The 15643-nt window shown below is 59.4% G+C and overlaps 1 protein-coding gene across 4 annotated transcripts in view; it reads left to right on the top strand.

Annotated features, from left to right (window-relative positions):
• Positions 1-15643, top strand: part of MYO1C (myosin IC) — a 22309-nt gene extending 6666 nt beyond the window's left edge. For 3 of the 4 annotated variants that reach the window (XM_006741385.2, XM_081806073.1, XM_006741386.3), the window contains exons 2-32: positions 551-706; positions 836-951; positions 1520-1718; positions 1802-1882; positions 3516-3695; positions 3778-3876; positions 4073-4186; positions 4275-4346; positions 4641-4760; positions 4850-4932; positions 5155-5260; positions 5378-5458; positions 5759-5850; positions 7221-7315; positions 7397-7443; positions 7558-7638; positions 9825-9930; positions 10039-10156; positions 10779-10892; positions 10973-11049; positions 11382-11450; positions 11556-11640; positions 11737-11896; positions 12187-12270; positions 12964-13057; positions 13155-13210; positions 13334-13469; positions 13547-13617; positions 13705-13802; positions 13878-13977; positions 14414-15643. In XM_006741385.2, the coding sequence (XP_006741448.1) occupies positions 551-706; positions 836-951; positions 1520-1718; positions 1802-1882; positions 3516-3695; positions 3778-3876; positions 4073-4186; positions 4275-4346; positions 4641-4760; positions 4850-4932; positions 5155-5260; positions 5378-5458; positions 5759-5850; positions 7221-7315; positions 7397-7443; positions 7558-7638; positions 9825-9930; positions 10039-10156; positions 10779-10892; positions 10973-11049; positions 11382-11450; positions 11556-11640; positions 11737-11896; positions 12187-12270; positions 12964-13057; positions 13155-13210; positions 13334-13469; positions 13547-13617; positions 13705-13802; positions 13878-13977; positions 14414-14440 (3117 nt within the window). In that variant the 3' untranslated portion in view covers positions 14441-15643. Of the gene's footprint in view, positions 1-256; positions 411-550; positions 707-835; positions 952-1519; positions 1719-1801; positions 1883-3515; positions 3696-3777; positions 3877-4072; positions 4187-4274; positions 4347-4640; positions 4761-4849; positions 4933-5154; positions 5261-5377; positions 5459-5758; positions 5851-7220; positions 7316-7396; positions 7444-7557; positions 7639-9824; positions 9931-10038; positions 10157-10778; positions 10893-10972; positions 11050-11381; positions 11451-11555; positions 11641-11736; positions 11897-12186; positions 12271-12963; positions 13058-13154; positions 13211-13333; positions 13470-13546; positions 13618-13704; positions 13803-13877; positions 13978-14413 lie in introns of those variants that run through there. The other variant, XM_081806072.1, reaches the window with a different exon arrangement.

Here is a 15643-nt window from a genome sequence, read left to right as displayed (position 1 = left end):
TGGCAGAGATGGCCCCACCCTGCCTGCAGAATTCACTCTGAGCCATTTGTCCTCCAAAGCACCTGTCACACGTGGCCCAGAGCTAAGGGACCTGAGGTCACCTGGTCTAACTCAACTCCTCCTCCTTGAGGAGGAAGCAACCCAGAGAGAGAAGGGGATTTGTCCAAGGTCAACAGAGCATTCTTTTCATTATTCCAGGGAGTTTCTTCTCATGACCCCTTTTTCTCTACACAAAAGCAGTGCCTGCCTGGATTCAGTGGCCTTGCTTCCCGTGTCCTCTGGGTCTTCTGTGCCCCAGTGTCCTGTGTCCGGGTCCCATGTGTCCCACCTGGTCTCCGTTCTGTGTGACCCATGTCCTCAGTGTTCCAAGTACCAGCTTCCTGTGACCCAGGCCCACTGTACCCAGCATGGTCCGTCTCTTGGGTATTCTCTGCGTCCTGTGTCCATGGACCCCTGGTTTCCCTGGGAGTCCCACAGGCTGAGGTGGAGGACAAGCGGCCTTACCTTACCCTGCTGGTTCTGACCGTCTCCCGTGGTGCATTCCCTGCAGGCCCTGGGCAGTGACGGGGTGCGGGTAACCATGGAGAGTGCCCTGACCGCCCGGGACCGGGTGGGGGTACAGGATTTCGTGCTTCTGGAGAACTTCACCAGTGAGGCAGCCTTCATCGAGAACCTGCGGCGACGGTTCCGGGAGAACCTCATTTATGTGAGGCCCAAGTGGGAAGAAGCTGGCAGGGGGGTAGTGGTGCTGGGGCCACAGACACAGGGCTGAGGGGGGAAAGAGGTATCAGGAGCCTCTGGGAGAAACTTCTGACCCTCCTCCCCCAACCCCCAGACCTATATTGGCCCCGTCCTGGTCTCTGTCAACCCCTACCGGGACCTGCAGATCTACAGCCGGCAGCACATGGAGCGTTACCGGGGTGTCAGCTTCTATGAGGTGCCACCCCACCTGTGAGTGACCCCCAACCTCTCCAGGAGTGACCCCCCATCTCCACCTAAGATGACCCCACCAGACCCTCGCTCTAGAATATCCCTGACCTCCCACCTGGGATGAATCATTATTTACATGTGTGAGGGGTCCCACGATCCCTCACCCTAGAGTGACCCTGATCCCCACTTGACATGAATTTTTCAGCCCCATCTGGGTGGGACCTCGCCAGCCCCCACCCCAGCTCCCACCCCTAGCTCCTTCCCCTGAACTCCACCTGGGCATGGCCCCCCAACCTTAGTGACTCTCTGACCCCCACTCTAAGGGACCTCCCAACCCCACCTATGAGTGACCCCAACCTCTACCTGAATGACCTCCAGGACCCCCACCCCTAAGTGATCTCCTCAGTCCTCCATCTGAAAGCGATAGTGATCCCCATCTTCAGCTATGAAGGACCTCCCTTGACCCACACCCTTGAGGGTCCCCCAAGCCCCACCCACCAGCAAACTCCAACCAGATGTGGGAATCCACTTCCTCTTCCTATCTTGCCCCACCCCCACCCCTGGAGCTCCTAACGAGCCTCTGTGGCAGGTTTGCGGTGGCCGACACTGTGTACCGGGCACTGCGCACAGAGCGCCGGGATCAGGCCGTGATGATCTCTGGGGAGAGCGGGGCGGGCAAGACAGAGGCCACCAAGCGGCTGCTACAGTTCTATGCTGAGACCTGCCCAGCCCCGGAGCGGGGGGGTGCTGTGCGTGACCGGCTGCTGCAGAGCAACCCCGTGCTGGAGGTGAGGGGACAGCAGCGTCTGCAGGGCAAGAGGGGCAGGGAGAGGAAGCCAGCCATCCCTCTTACCCCCTCCTCTGCTCCTAGGCCTTTGGAAATGCCAAGACCCTCCGGAACGATAACTCCAGCAGGTTTGGGAAGTACATGGATGTGCAGTTTGACTTCAAGGTACCCGTGGATGTGTCAGGACAGGGGGAGCAGGAATCCCATTCAGTAGGCGCCCACTCGCCAGGTCTTTGGTACCAGCAAATATTTAGTGAGTGCCTACTCTGTGCCAGGTGCTGTTCCAGGTGCTGGTGGTACAGCAGTGAACCAAAACAGACAAAAATCCGGCCTCCAGAGAGATAGACATTAAACAGAAAAATGTAATTTAGGTGACAAGTGCCATGGCAAAAAATAAAATGAGGTAAGGGGTGGGGGCAGTTGCTATTTTAAATAAGGCAGATAGGGTAAGCCTCACTGAGAAGGTGGTACTTTGGTAAAAAGCTTGATGGAGACAGGGGAGCAAGCTGTGCAGATACCTAGGGGAGAGAGTCCAGGCAGCGGGACTAGCCGGTGCAAAGGCCCTGAGGTTGGGAGTGTTTGGTGTGTAAAAAGACAGCAAGGAGGCCAATGAGCAAGGCACCAAGATACAGGAGAGGAGGCTGATGGTACAGGAAGTTCTGGGTCTTTGTAAGAACTTCCTTTAAAAACTCTGAGTAGAGGGGCGCACCTGGGTGGCTCAGTTGTTTAAGCACCCAACTCTTGATTTCAGCTCAGGTCACAATCTCAGGGTCATGAGATTGAGCCCTGCATCGGGCTCCAGGCTCAGTGGGGAGTCTGCTTGAGATTCTCTCTTTCCCTCCCCCTCTCCCTCTCTCAAAAAAGCCAACCAACCACCAAAAACAAAACAAAAAAAACTCCACTAAAACAAAACTCTGAGCAGCTGTTAACTAACTTGAATTTAAACAAAAACTTGAAATTAAAAAACAAACAAGGGGCGCCTGGGTGGCTCAGTCAGTTAAACATCTGCCTTCGGCTCAGGTCGTGATCCCAGGGTCCTGGGATCGAGCCCCGCATCGGGCTCCCTGCTCCACGGGAAGCCTGCTTCTCCCTCTCCCACTCCCCCTGCTTGTGTTCCCTCTCTCGCTGTGTCTCTCTCTGTCAAATAAATAAATAAAATCTTAAAAAAAATAAAATAAAAAAATTAAAAACAAACAAGCTCTGAGTAGAAGGGGAGCCTTTGGAGGGTTTGGAACAGACGCGTGTTGTGATGTGGCTTTTCTCTCAGATCCCTCTGGTGCTTTGTTGAGAGTAGATGGTAGGAGAAGCAGGCCGAGTAGGGAAACCAGTTAGGAAGCTGACGATTGTTACACCAAGGTGACAGGTGCCGTGGCTGAGACCAGTGTGGCGGCAGGGTAGGCTCTGGATGTTTTGAGGGTGACGGCAACAGGATTGGCTGTGTGACTAGACGTGAGGTTAGGGAGAAAAAAGAAGCTTCCCAGGGGACAGCAAACTTCTTGGCCTGCAGACCTCGAGGGGCAGAGTGACCAGCAGTCAGGATGGGAAGAGGGGGGGACACCAGGAGTTCAGTTTGAGGCCCGTTGGTGTGAGCTGCCTGTCCGACACCCAAGGGGAGCAGCCAGGTCGATAGGGCTGCAGGCCCTCGTTTCTTAGATGGGGACACTGAGGCCACAGGGGGTGACTCGCCTGAGTCCACACAGCTAGTGGCAGCGCTGGAATTAGGGGCCGAGGAAGGAGGGGAAGCCGGGGCCCATCCCCAGGCCCCCTGAACAGTCACCACGTCCTGCCCTGCTCACAGGGTGCGCCTGTGGGCGGCCACATCCTCAGTTACCTCCTGGAGAAGTCCCGGGTGGTGCACCAGAACCACGGGGAGAGGAACTTCCACGTCTTCTACCAGCTGCTGGAAGGCGGCGAGGAGGAGATACTGCGCAGGCTGGGCTTGGAACGGAACCCCCAGAGCTACCTGTACCTGGTGAAGGTGCGGAGCAGGCGGGCAGGGCCGACGCCACCCAGCGAGTGCAGCCCCAGGGCCCGTAACCCCGCTCTGCCCTTCCCCCCAGGGCCAGTGTGCCAAAGTCTCCTCCATCAACGACAAGAGTGACTGGAAGGTGGTCAGGAAGGCCCTGACAGTCATCGACTTCACTGAAGATGAAGTCGAGGTGAGACCTGTGCTGGGGACCTTCCCTTTCCTCCCTCTGCACCCTGAAAGTCTCAGGCCGCTTTTACAGCCCATTGCTTCTCTCAGACACTCCCGCCAGCCCAGTCCCCGCTCCCACTGACCGTGCACTGGTGGCCCTCACGGGCTCTCCGCCCCTCCTGAGACCCCCTTCATCTCCCCCCTCCCTGTTCACCCAGGACCTGCTCAGTATCGTGGCCAGCGTCCTGCACCTGGGCAACATCCACTTTGCTGCCGACGAGGAGAGCAATGCCCAGGTCACCACCGAGAACCAGCTCAAGTATCTGACCAGGGTGAGTGGGCTGAGGAAGGGGCGAGGGCAGAGCAGACGGGGGCAAGGAGGAGTCTACCCTCACCGTGCCCACCCCCCGCCCTTGGCAGCTGCTCGGCGTGGAAGGCTCAACGTTGCGGGAGGCCCTGACACACAGGAAGATTATTGCCAAGGGAGAAGAGGTGAGGTCAGGCCTTTGTCTCAGGGCTGGGGGGTCGAGGGTGCAGGTGTTCCAAGGCCTCTTCCGAGACTCCTGCCTCTGGCAATGAGGCCTTGGGTCCTGACGCCATCTTCCCTCTGATAGGGCCACTGTGCCGCTGCCCCCCCCCCCGCCCCGCCCGGTGTCCCCCACCCGCCAGGCTCACCAGGAGGAAGACAGAGAGGTGGAGGTTTTCTGGTGTTGAGCCTGAGTGCATAGAGGAGGGGGATGGAGAGGGGTCCTCGGCATTCCCCTCCTTTCTCACCTTGGCCGGCAGCTCCTGAGCCCGCTGAACCTAGAACAGGCTGCGTACGCCCGAGATGCTCTCGCCAAGGCTGTGTACAGTCGCACTTTTACCTGGCTGGTCAGGAAGATCAACAGGTCGCTGGCCTCCAAGGTGAGGGCTTGGCCAGGCCGCTTGCCAGGCAGCGGGGAGGCCTGGGGCGGGGCGCCATCTGACCCCAGGTCCCACGCTCTTGGCCCTAGGATGCTGAGAGCCCCAGTTGGCGGAGCACCACAGTCCTCGGGCTCCTGGACATTTATGGCTTTGAAGTGTTTCAGCACAACAGGTCAGCAGCCCCTTTCCCCTGCCTCTCTCTCCTCCCGTCTGCCCTGCCCTGGCCCCGTCCCCTCTTCCCCCTGCCTCTGTTCCTGACACCACCCCAGCCGCCTCAGGTCCTGCTCCGTGTGTTTTCCCTTAGCTGCTCAGAGGCCGAGTCCGGCCTCTCCCTGCCCCCACTCCTGCTGGGTCCCCCTTGACCTACTGTGAGCTCTTCTGTTTCCCCTCACAGCTTTGAGCAGTTCTGCATCAATTACTGCAATGAGAAGCTGCAGCAGCTCTTCATCGAGCTCACCCTCAAGTCGGAACAGGAGGAGTATGAGGCAGAGGGCATCGCGGTGGGTGCGAGCCTGCAGGTGTCCCTGTGGACACCCCACAGGAAGCCAGGCATTGGGGTCTCCTAGAAGAGGTGCTAGGACCCCATGATGATGCCTTCCTTCCCTTTTGCCCCTCAGTGGGAGCCTGTCCAGTATTTCAACAATAAGATCATCTGTGACCTGGTGGAGGAGAAGTTCAAGGGCATCATCTCCATTTTGGTGAGTCCTCTGCTGCTCCAAGGCCTCATGTTGGAGGCTGGGTGGGAGGCTGTTACTCCCTTCCCCGTTCTCTTAGGCATGTCCACGGAGGGCCCGAGTTTGGTGTTGAGCCGGGACAGGGCAGGGCTGTGCGTGGAGGGTGAAGTGAGGTGCTGGCCTGGTCTGGAAGCAGTCTGTGGGAGGCTCCCTATGATCTGCCCGGTGCCCTGCGTCTGTGCTTCCTGGCACAGTGCCCCTGAGTCTCCTGTGCTCTCTAGCTCCTTCCCTGATACATCCCTCACCCTCTGCCACACCCCCCAGGATGAGGAATGTCTGCGCCCTGGGGAGGCCACGGATCTGACCTTCCTGGAGAAGTTGGAGGACACGATCAAGCACCATCCGCACTTCCTGACGTAAGCGGGGTGGCAGCGCAGTGTAGGGACAAGGGCTCGCTTGCGGCAGAGCCCGTGAAGCGTGAGGTTCCCCCCCCACAACCACGATCAAAAACCACCAGCCACAAGGAGATGACCGGGGGAGGTGTAAGTTGAGGACGGGCACACAGAGCCCCAGGTCGTGCACCCACAAAGTAAGAAGCTAAGAGGAGCGTGGCTCCCTCTTTATTCTTGTCTGAGAATGAAACTTGCTAAGATTTTTTTAGTTTCCTTATTTGGAAGTTGGTTTTTCTTTAAGGAATCCCCTGAAGTGGGGAGGGGAAGAGAAGAAGCAAGCACCTCTGCCCCAGCTCTGTCCTGCTTCTTCTCTTCCCCTCAACGTCCTCTAACCCGAAGCAACCCTGTAAGGACGTACTGGTGAAGCTGTCTCCGCTTTACCGAGGCCCCAGGAGGTGAAGCCGTTTGCCCGAGGTTATCACGTACTTAGTAAGCTGCAGAGCTCGGACTCGGGCCTGGAGCTGTTGAACACCAAAGCCCTGAGCATTTTTTGCTTAATGGTATCTGAAAAACCTTTTTCTGATTGCAAAAATAATGGTGCTCATTAGAGAAAAGTTGGAATGTGTGCAAAGACCGCTGGTTATCCTGTCACCCAGAGGTCATCACTGTTAACAATTTGAGGCATTTCCTTCCTGCCTTTTTCTATATGTTGTTGTGTTTTTTTTAATAGCTGAGAACTTACTGTGTATAAGGTTCAGGATCATGTTATATCCTGAGTATTTTCCTGTATCATCAAACAGAGAAATTTCCTCAAAACACTTCTCCGGTGGCTCTAACTCACAGATACTCCACTGCTCGCCCCCAGCTTCTGAGGGCCCTTGGCCAGCCTCCAGTTTCTGCTGGGTGACAAGGCTGCCCCAGACATCTTTGTGCCTTACATCTCTGCCTGGATCTCTGGTTAATTGCTTGAAATAGTTAGTCCTTAGAAGTAGAAACTGGCTTAAAGTATATAAACCTGCTTAAGACTTCAGTAATCTTTGGGGGCAGATTCCGTTCTTAGAATGCAGTACGCAGCGCCCGGCGCTCCGAGCAAAGTCACACAACAGCCCCGGGCAGTGAAGCAGGCCTCTGCCCAGCGCGCCCGGCCATGCGGACGCCTCGGGCCCGGTCCTGGCACTGTGGGACCCTGGGCAGGGCTGTGTGCCTCCCCGAGCGTCCGCGACTGCCTCTGTGCAGGGAGCCTCGTGGCTCCGCTCTGTCTCCCGCCTGGTACAGAGGGCTGTGCCTTGGCCCCGGGCATCCCTGCTCCTTCCCGGATGCCTGGTTCCTCTCTTGAGCCTCCTCAGCAGGTAGGGGCTCAGGCCGGCAATCTGTAGCTTCCTGTCCTTCCCCAGGCACAAGCTGGCTGACCAGCGGACCAGGAAATCTCTGGACCGTGGGGAGTTCCGCCTCCTGCACTATGCTGGAGAGGTGACCTACAGTGTGGCCGGTGAGGATTCTGGAGCTGGGTCCCTCCAGTGGGCAGGGAGAGGGGCTCTCCCTCACTTCGTGTCTGCTCCCCCCCTCCCAGGGTTTCTGGATAAAAACAATGACCTTCTCTTCCGGAACCTGAAGGAGGTGAGGAAGACTGGGGAGAGGGATCGGGGTCTGGGCACCGACTGACCACCGCCCCAGGAATCTGTCCTGCCTGCCCGCCGTGCCCGGACCCTGAGCCCCGCTCTGCCCCCACAGACCATGTGCAGCTCCGAAAATCCCATCATGAGCCAGTGCTTTGACCGGAGTGAGCTCAGCGACAAGAAGCGGCCAGAGACGGTGCGGAGGCTCTGGGACCTGAGGGGGCATGTGTGTGTGCACGTGCGTGTGCACGTGTGGACACGTGGCTGCCCGAGCCGGGAGCTGGCGGCGCACGGGCACTGCGCGTCCACTGGCACGCCTCTGTCTGTGTCTGCGTGAGCTCCCCCGAGCGCGCCCGGCCCTCAGTGCAGACCCACCCGTGCGCACCTGAGTCCTTGCGGGAGCTTGTCCGTGCGTGGGCACTGGTGTGCCTCCACCCGCTCGGCAGACAGTGGGATCAGACATTACGAGGCACTTAGGATGCCAAGATGAATAGGTGCTCTCGTAGCAATGTACACAGGGCGCTTTGGAAACTTAGACTAGGGAACAGCAAATTGCCTGGGGGTGGGGGGCGGTCAGGGAAGGCTTCCTAGAAGAGGAAGCGTCTGAGATAACGTGGGACTGAGTAGGTGGTTGTCAGAGGGAATGGTGGGAGAGTACTGTAGGCCCGAGAGGCCCAGCAGCACAAACAGCCCCAAAAAGACCAGGAGGTCCACAGGAGAGTGACATCATCGAGGAGAGCGGCTGGGAAGGGCAGGTGCGGCCCGTGGTGCCAGATGCCGGGAGAGTGGCGGTGAGCTCGGGGCAGGGGTGGGGCTGTGGGCGTGCCAGGAGGAGGGCCCCAGCCGGGAGGAGCGACGCTGTGTCGGAGATGGAAGCCGGGGTGCTGCAGGCTGACACACGCCGGCAGGGCAGGAGTGGGGACCGTGGGTGGCCAGCGTCTGACTCCCCAGGCCCCTGCTCTCTGCTGCGTGCCCCCCATCCCCCCACGCTGGGAGGACACCGGCACCACTGTCTGGGCCTCTCCAGCGGCTGCGGGTTCATGGAGCCACTGATCTCCAGGGGCTCCCAGGCAAGCCGGACTCCACTGGTCTAAAACAGGCCCTTGATGGCCCCGTGCCCTGGGGTCTGTTCCTTCTGTGCCCCTAACTCAAGGATCACCCTCCACCCAGTCCTGCACGCCAAAAACCTGGGCAACCTCCGTGACTCCTCAGTCTCCCCCATCTCCCTCATCCAGACCACTGCTGGCTCTTGCCAGTTTCTGCTGCCTCAGTACTTCTCAACTCCTTCCCCTCGGCCCTTCCCCGTAACCCCTGCTCCATTTCAGTGCTCTGAGCCAGCCAGCGTCCTCCCTGCCCTCCTGGCTTCCTAGCTGCCCTTGCCGCCCACCCTCCACATACCCGCTTAGAGATACTCCAGAATGCAGATCTGTGCCCCCTCTTCCCTCACTCCAGATTCCTCACTGGCTCTCTATTTCCCTCAGGATAAGTCAGTCTCCTTAATGTGACTCTCCAGCCCTGTCGTGATACTGCTTCTGCCTGCCTCTCTAGTCCTATCTTGTTGGCTCCCCACCTGGGTCCTTGCACTGCTTTTAGCTCCCTGGGCACATCAAGCTTTTGTGCAGGCTATCCCTCTGCCTGAATACCTTTCTCTCCTCTCTTCCTTCTGGCTATTTCCGATGTATCCTTTAAATCTCAGCCCAAGGGTCATTTCCAGATGGCCTTTCCTGATGCCCCCTACCCCACAGACTGGATGAGTTGCCCCTTCTTGATGCTTTTGGAACCCCCAGGCACGCACCTCTGTCACTAGTGGGATCGCAAGTCTGTTAAGAAGTCTGCTTCTCTCACAGTCCTGAGACCCTTGAAGGTCCCGCCGAGCAGTGTGCAGAGATAATGGTTGGATGCATAGGAGTAGGATTTATTGTTAAGGAATGTGGCCTTGAAATTCTAGAAAGAGTGGGCATCAAAGGGAAATGTAGAATTGGGGTTGTGGGGAGACCTGAGCAGGGTTTTTACTGATTTTTTTAAGATTATTTTTTTTTAATTTTAAGTAATCTCTACACCCAACTTGGGGCTCGAACCCACAACTCCAAGATCAAGAGTCCTATGCTCCATGGACTGAGCCAGCCAGGCACCCCCTGAGCAGGGTTTTTAGATGCGAGTGAGGTTCCTAAGTTGATGTCTCTAGCTCAGTCTGGCCCCTTTCTCTAGTGTGATCAAGGGGAGGCAGAAGGAAGAAAGAAGCCGGGCACAGGGTAGCTGTGGGAATTGGCACTGCTCTGTTCCAGGAGGGGGCCTCTGCAGGGTTCAGCAGCCCTGCCCCAGTGAGGGGCAGCTGCGGGGATCCGCAGCCCGGCCAACCTTCCTTTTACCTTGGCTGTCCAGGTTGCCACCCAGTTCAAGATGAGCCTCCTGCAGCTGGTGGAGATCCTCAAGTCCAAGGAGCCCGCCTATGTCCGCTGCATCAAGCCCAATGATGCCAAACAGCCCGGTAGGCCCCTCCCACCCCGTAGGCCCGTGAGGGCTGGGTCTCCCCTGCAGAGGTGAAGGGCCATCCTTCGGTGAGGGTCTGCTGACCACCCTGTTACCCCTCCCCCAGGCCGCTTTGATGAAGTGCTGATCCGGCACCAGGTGAAGTACCTGGGGTTGATGGAGAACCTGCGCGTGCGCAGAGCGGGCTTTGCCTATCGCCGCAAATATGAAACTTTCCTGCAAAGGTGGGGGCGCGGCCTGGCTCAGCGCCAGGGAGAGGGGTAGGAGGCTAGGAGCCTTTGGGATCCTGAGAGAGGAGACAGGGATTCTCAGCCCCATTTCAGAGGCTAGGACCCTGAGCTTCTGAGCTGCTGTGGGACGCATGCCAGGGGCCCCTCCATTCTGCAGGCCTGCTGTCAAACTAGGTGGACAGAACATCAGCTCCCTCCCCTCCCCCCCACCCACTTCCAGCCCTGCCCTCATAGAGCACCAGGTTAGGGGTCTATAGGCAGGCATCCACCTGCTTGTCACCAGAGGAGATGGTAAAACCTGTGAAGAGGACAGAGTTTCAAAAGCTCAGAAAGGATATAGCAGCATTGTGGTTAGTCTGAGTTAGGGGCTGGGGAGTCAGTCAGGTGTGAATTCCATCCCTGCCACTTTCTAGCCCTATGGCCTTAGGTAGATGAGGAGATATCAGTTTCCTCCTCTTCCAAATGGGCATAGTGACAGAGTGACCTCCCTGGCTTTTCGTGAGCTGCAGGTCAGTGGGAGTACCCAGCAGGTGCCCAGGAAGGCTGGTTTGGGCCCCCAGAGGAGGACACTGGTTGGAGTGGGGGCTGGGTGCATCTCTGCTCCTCCTGTCCCCAGATACAAGTCACTGTGCCCAGAGACGTGGCCCACATGGGCAGGACGGCCCCAGGACGGGGTGGCTGTGCTGCTCAGGCACCTGGGCTACAAGGCAGAAGAGTACAAGATGGGCAGGTGAGCGGTGTCTGCCCGGGCCCGGTGTTTGGGGGGGCACAGGGGTGGCAAGGAGGGGCTGATCACTGCTGCCCTCTCAGGACCAAGATCTTCATCCGCTTCCCCAAGACCCTGTTTGCCACAGAGGACGCCCTGGAGGTCCGGCGGCAGAGCCTCGGTGAGAGGCAGGCCCCACCTTTCCTGTCCCGGGGGTCTGTTCTGGGGAACAGGAGAGAAATCACTGCATTTGGGCCCCACCTCACCCACATTCAGCTCCCCTCCTCCTCCCGGTGCCAGCCCTGCCCCTGGATGCAAACTCTGAGCGTGCTCGCACATTCCTGGGCCCCCTCCTCCTCTCCTTCATATATTCTCCCTTCCCTTCTCTGTCCTCTTGCTCAGGAGCTCCTTGGGCCACTCCCTCATTCATGCCACTCAGTGAGCTCTGGCAGCGCCAGGCCCCCAGCTGCTTCCCTTGGGCTCTGGCCAATTGACTTTCTTTCCCAACCACAGCCACGAAGATCCAGGCCGCCTGGAGGGGCTTTCACTGGCGGCAGAAATTCCTGCGGGTGAAGCGATCAGGTGCGGGGGCGGGGGAGGGCGTGTCTCCAGGAGGGGCGGGGTCTGGGGCTAGGGTGGGCCACCGTGGCGAGGAGATCAAGGTCAGCCGTCTTGTGGTCCCCACAGCCATCTGCATCCAGTCCTGGTGGCGGGGAACGCTGGGCCGGAGGAAGGCAGCCAAGAGAAAGTGGGCCGCGCAGACCATCCGGCGGTGAGCACTGGGGGCAGCACCAGGGGGTGGCGCAGAGCAGGGGGGTGGGGTGTCCCCCGGTTTCTCACTGCCACCCTGTCGGGCCCCCACCCCCAGGCTCATCCGCGGATTCATCCTGCGCCACGCACCCCGTTGCCCTGAGAACGCCTTCTTCCTGGACCACGTGCGCACCTCTTTTTTGCTCAACCTGCGGCGGCATCTGCCCCGGAATGTCTTGGACACTTCCTGGCCCACACCACCGCCTGCGCTGCGTGAGGTCTGTGGCCTTCCCTGCCGACCTAGGGACCATGAAAGCGCTGGGGGGGTGGGGGGGTGCTAATAATCTTGTGGCCAGAGAAGAATCTGTAGGACTCCCCAAGGGAGGGGAACTGGAGCTAGGCCATGGAGAGTGAGTTCTTTGGGGAGAAAGGACTCAGGAATGCAGGGGTTGTCCAGGTGGCGGGGGTGTCGCTTTGGCAGCAGGCCTGCACTGGGCATAAGCCAGTCGCCTTCGGAAGGGAGGGAGCCGGGCCATCCAGGTGCCCTGACCTCACTTGTGTCCCTCAGGCCTCAGAGCTTCTCCGGGAGCTGTGCATGAAGAACATGGTGTGGAAGTACTGCAGGAGTATCAGCCCCGAGTGGAAGCAGCAGGTGCGGAGGGCGAGGAGCCAGGCGTGGACCAGCCAGGGGGTCCGGGAGGCCGTGGGCTCCCCGCAGACGGTGCTGGCCAAGAAGGAGCATTGAGCCCTGGACAGGCAGCATGGCCTCAGATGGATCCCGGGCCCTGTTTGGCCTCGTGTATGAAACCAAGGCTGGAATGGATTTTGGGTGGCGAATAGGATTGGTCCTCTGGGCCAACTCCACAGGACTGGTAGAGGCTCCCCAGAGCCCTGGGCTGAAAAGATCGCAGGTTCAGTCTGATCCATTGGTAATGTCTGCCATGGTTCCAGAGATGGCCATCCGTGACTGAGTGCCTCGTATTTGCCAATTCAGTACGGGATGATGCCAAAGGACCCATCAGCTCGGATGACCTGTGGTAGTTTGGGGTATCAGCAATCGCCAGCTTCAAGAAGCCAAGCTAGAGCTGAATGTCAGGGGTCCCGGGGCCTGATATGATGGGCACTTAGCCCCAAAGTCGAGCCTGGCCCCTGACAATGCTGTCATGACCCTTCTGGGAAGCCCTCTGCCTCGTCAGTGGGGATGGGGGCAAAGCAGAGGAGGGGTCAACAGGAGTGTGGGTGGCCGGGCCTGGCCTCCGGTGCTGGGGCCAGAGAGAGGGCAAGAGCCCTGTCTCAGTTGCTACCCCTTCTAATACCTCCCCCACGCCTCCTCCCTTCTCCTCAGCTGCAGCAAAAAGCCGTGGCTAGTGAGATCTTCAGGGGCAAGAAAGACAATTACCCCCAGAGTGTCCCCAGGCTCTTCATCAGCACACGGCTTGGTGAGCCCCTGACTTCCAGTGCTCCCCGCCTCCAGCACCATCCGACTTAGTCCCCTCTCCCCTCCTCTGACGTCCCGCTCCCCCATCCGGGTTGCAGGTGCAGACGAGATCAGCCCCAAAGTGCTGCAGGCCCTCGGCTCTGAGCCCATCCAGGTGAGACGCCCGTTCTGCGGCCTGAGGCGTGGAGGGGGGGCTCGGGGCCTGGACAGAGAATGACGGGTCGCCCTGGAGCCCCCTCAGCTGCTCCCCTGACCCCCGCCCCGCCTCCCACCGCAGTATGCCGTGCCGGTAGTGAAATACGACCGCAAGGGCTACAAAGCCCGCTCCCGGCAGCTGCTGCTGACCCCCAGCGCCGTGGTCATCGTAGAGGATGCCAAAGTCAAGCAGAGGATCGACTACGCCAACCTGACCGGTGAGCCAGAGCCCGGGGTTGCCTAGGGAGGGCCCGGGCTCTGACCCTTGACCCCTAACCTCTGCCCTTCCCATCAGGGATCTCTGTCAGCAGCCTGAGCGACAGTCTCTTCGTGCTGCACGTGCAGCGGGAGGACAACAAGCAGAAGGTATGTCTTTGGGGCCTGGGAGGCAGGGCAGAGGTGGGTTCTGGAGATCTGGGCAGGGCCTGACCCCTCCCCCTCCCGGCCCCCCAGGGGGATGTGGTGCTGCAGAGTGACCATGTGATTGAGACACTGACCAAGACCGCCCTCAGCGCCGACCGCGTGAACAACATCAACATCAACCAGGGCAGGTGAGGCGGTTGGGGCTGGTGAGGGGGCCGCGTGTGCGCCCGCAGGCGGCCCTCACACACCCCCCTTCCTTCCAGCATCACGTTTGCAGGGGGCCCCGGCAGGGATGGCATTATCGACTTCACACCTGGCTCAGAACTGCTCATCACCAAGGCCAAGAACGGGCACCTGGCTGTGGTGAGTGGCGCCAGCAGGTGACCGCCTGCCTCCCTACCAGCTGCCCCAGGGCTAGGGTGAGCTTCGGGTGGCCACGCTTCCTTGGCGGCTTGGCAGAGCCCGGGCACCTCACCCACGGGTCTCCGTCCAGGGCGCATCAAACCACCTCTTTCATCCCATTGCCCATAGAGGCCCAGAGAGCAGGGCCATTCGAACCCCCACAGTGCCGACGGTCATAAAGACGGCAGCATGGGGGTGGGTTGGGGAAGGCCTAGGGGCGTTTCAGGGGTGCTGGAGGCAAGGCCCACTCGGGCAGGGCAGGGAGTCCCATGGGAGTAGGATCAGTCCCCGGGACTGAGGTCACCAGGCACCCACCCCTCAGACCTCCATGAAGACAAGCAAAGCTCCTCTGTCCGCTCCCTGCTCACCACTGGGGCTTCTCTCTCGGCCCCTGCAGGTGGCCCCACGGCTGAACTCTCGGTGATGAAGGCGCCCCCCGGACCCCCTCCCACTTCCCAATGCTTTGCTTCTCCCCCCTCCCCTTCCCACTTACCAAAGACTCGAGCTTCTTCTAGACAGGGACCCAGGGACACCTCGAAGCCCACCGACAAACTCCCGCCTTTCGCTCAGCCCTCTCTTGAGGGAGCAGCGGGGGCCAGGGAGCTGCCCCAGACGTGGGCCAGGCCGGGCCACAGCAATAGGGAAGCTGGGGCCAGAGGCAGCCATGCCAGCCCCACTGCCGATGCCAAATATTTGAGAGAAGGGAACTTTTGCTGAGGTTTTCTCTGAGATTTTTTGATGCTTTATAAGAAACTATTTTTTAAAAAAGCCATTTTCCCACCCCAAGACACACTGGATGTGTTTTCCCTGACTCCAGCAGGGCAGGGAATGTAGCTGAGAGGGGGTGGGCGGTCTGGGCCCTGGTGCCCTCTCTGCTGCCCAGGCCACCCTCTCCTCTCCATTCCCTCGGCACCTTTCCGTCTGTCTGCCTGTCTGCCCACGTGTACCCTTCACCGCCCACTCCGACATCCTCCTGGGGGCCGAGACCACCTTTGCCTGCCCCCCTTCTTCCTGCCTTAAAAATGCCCTTCAAAATCATCATCCCAACCTGAGGATGTCCCGGAGTGGGGGAAGGAGTTTTAGACCACAGAATTTGCAAGACACAGAGATCATCCAGTCTAGCTTCCTGGTGTGACAGAACAGGAGACAGAGGCCCACGAGGAGAAGGGACTTGCCCTTCATCTAGCAGGTTGGGGCAAAACCGGGACTGCAGCCCTGTCTTCAGCATACCTCACTGCCTCTCCCAGGGACAGGCTCATGTCTTAAGGGTGCATGTGGCTCCCTAACCAGCAATCACCCTTGGGGGCCAACAGGTGGGAGAAGCACTCCTGCCTGGGTCTATGCCTTAGGATGACAAACACCTTGTCTATATACTTTGGCCCCAATTCAAGGATATAGGGCCTTTCCTGGCCCCTGACCCCCTCCCTGTCCTGGGAGCCCAGGGAGGAGGCTGGCCTTGGGAGGAGCTGCGGAGGCATCACCTCTTTCTGCTGCTTCCCCCCACCTCCCCAGAGGGCCTGGGGCTGCCCAACTGCCTCTGCCCTCCTGGGGGGGGGGAGGTCTCAGCCCACTGCTGACACTTCTGCAATCCAGAGAAACACTAAATAAAGCAATACGTGTTTGCCAA

Source organism: Leptonychotes weddellii, chromosome 15 (assembly GCF_054177405.1).
Source record: "Leptonychotes weddellii isolate Sample4059 chromosome 15, ASM5417740v2, whole genome shotgun sequence".
In the NCBI taxonomy this organism is placed as follows: domain Eukaryota; kingdom Metazoa; phylum Chordata; class Mammalia; order Carnivora; family Phocidae; genus Leptonychotes; species Leptonychotes weddellii.
This window is presented reverse-complemented; position numbering and strand designations above follow the sequence as displayed.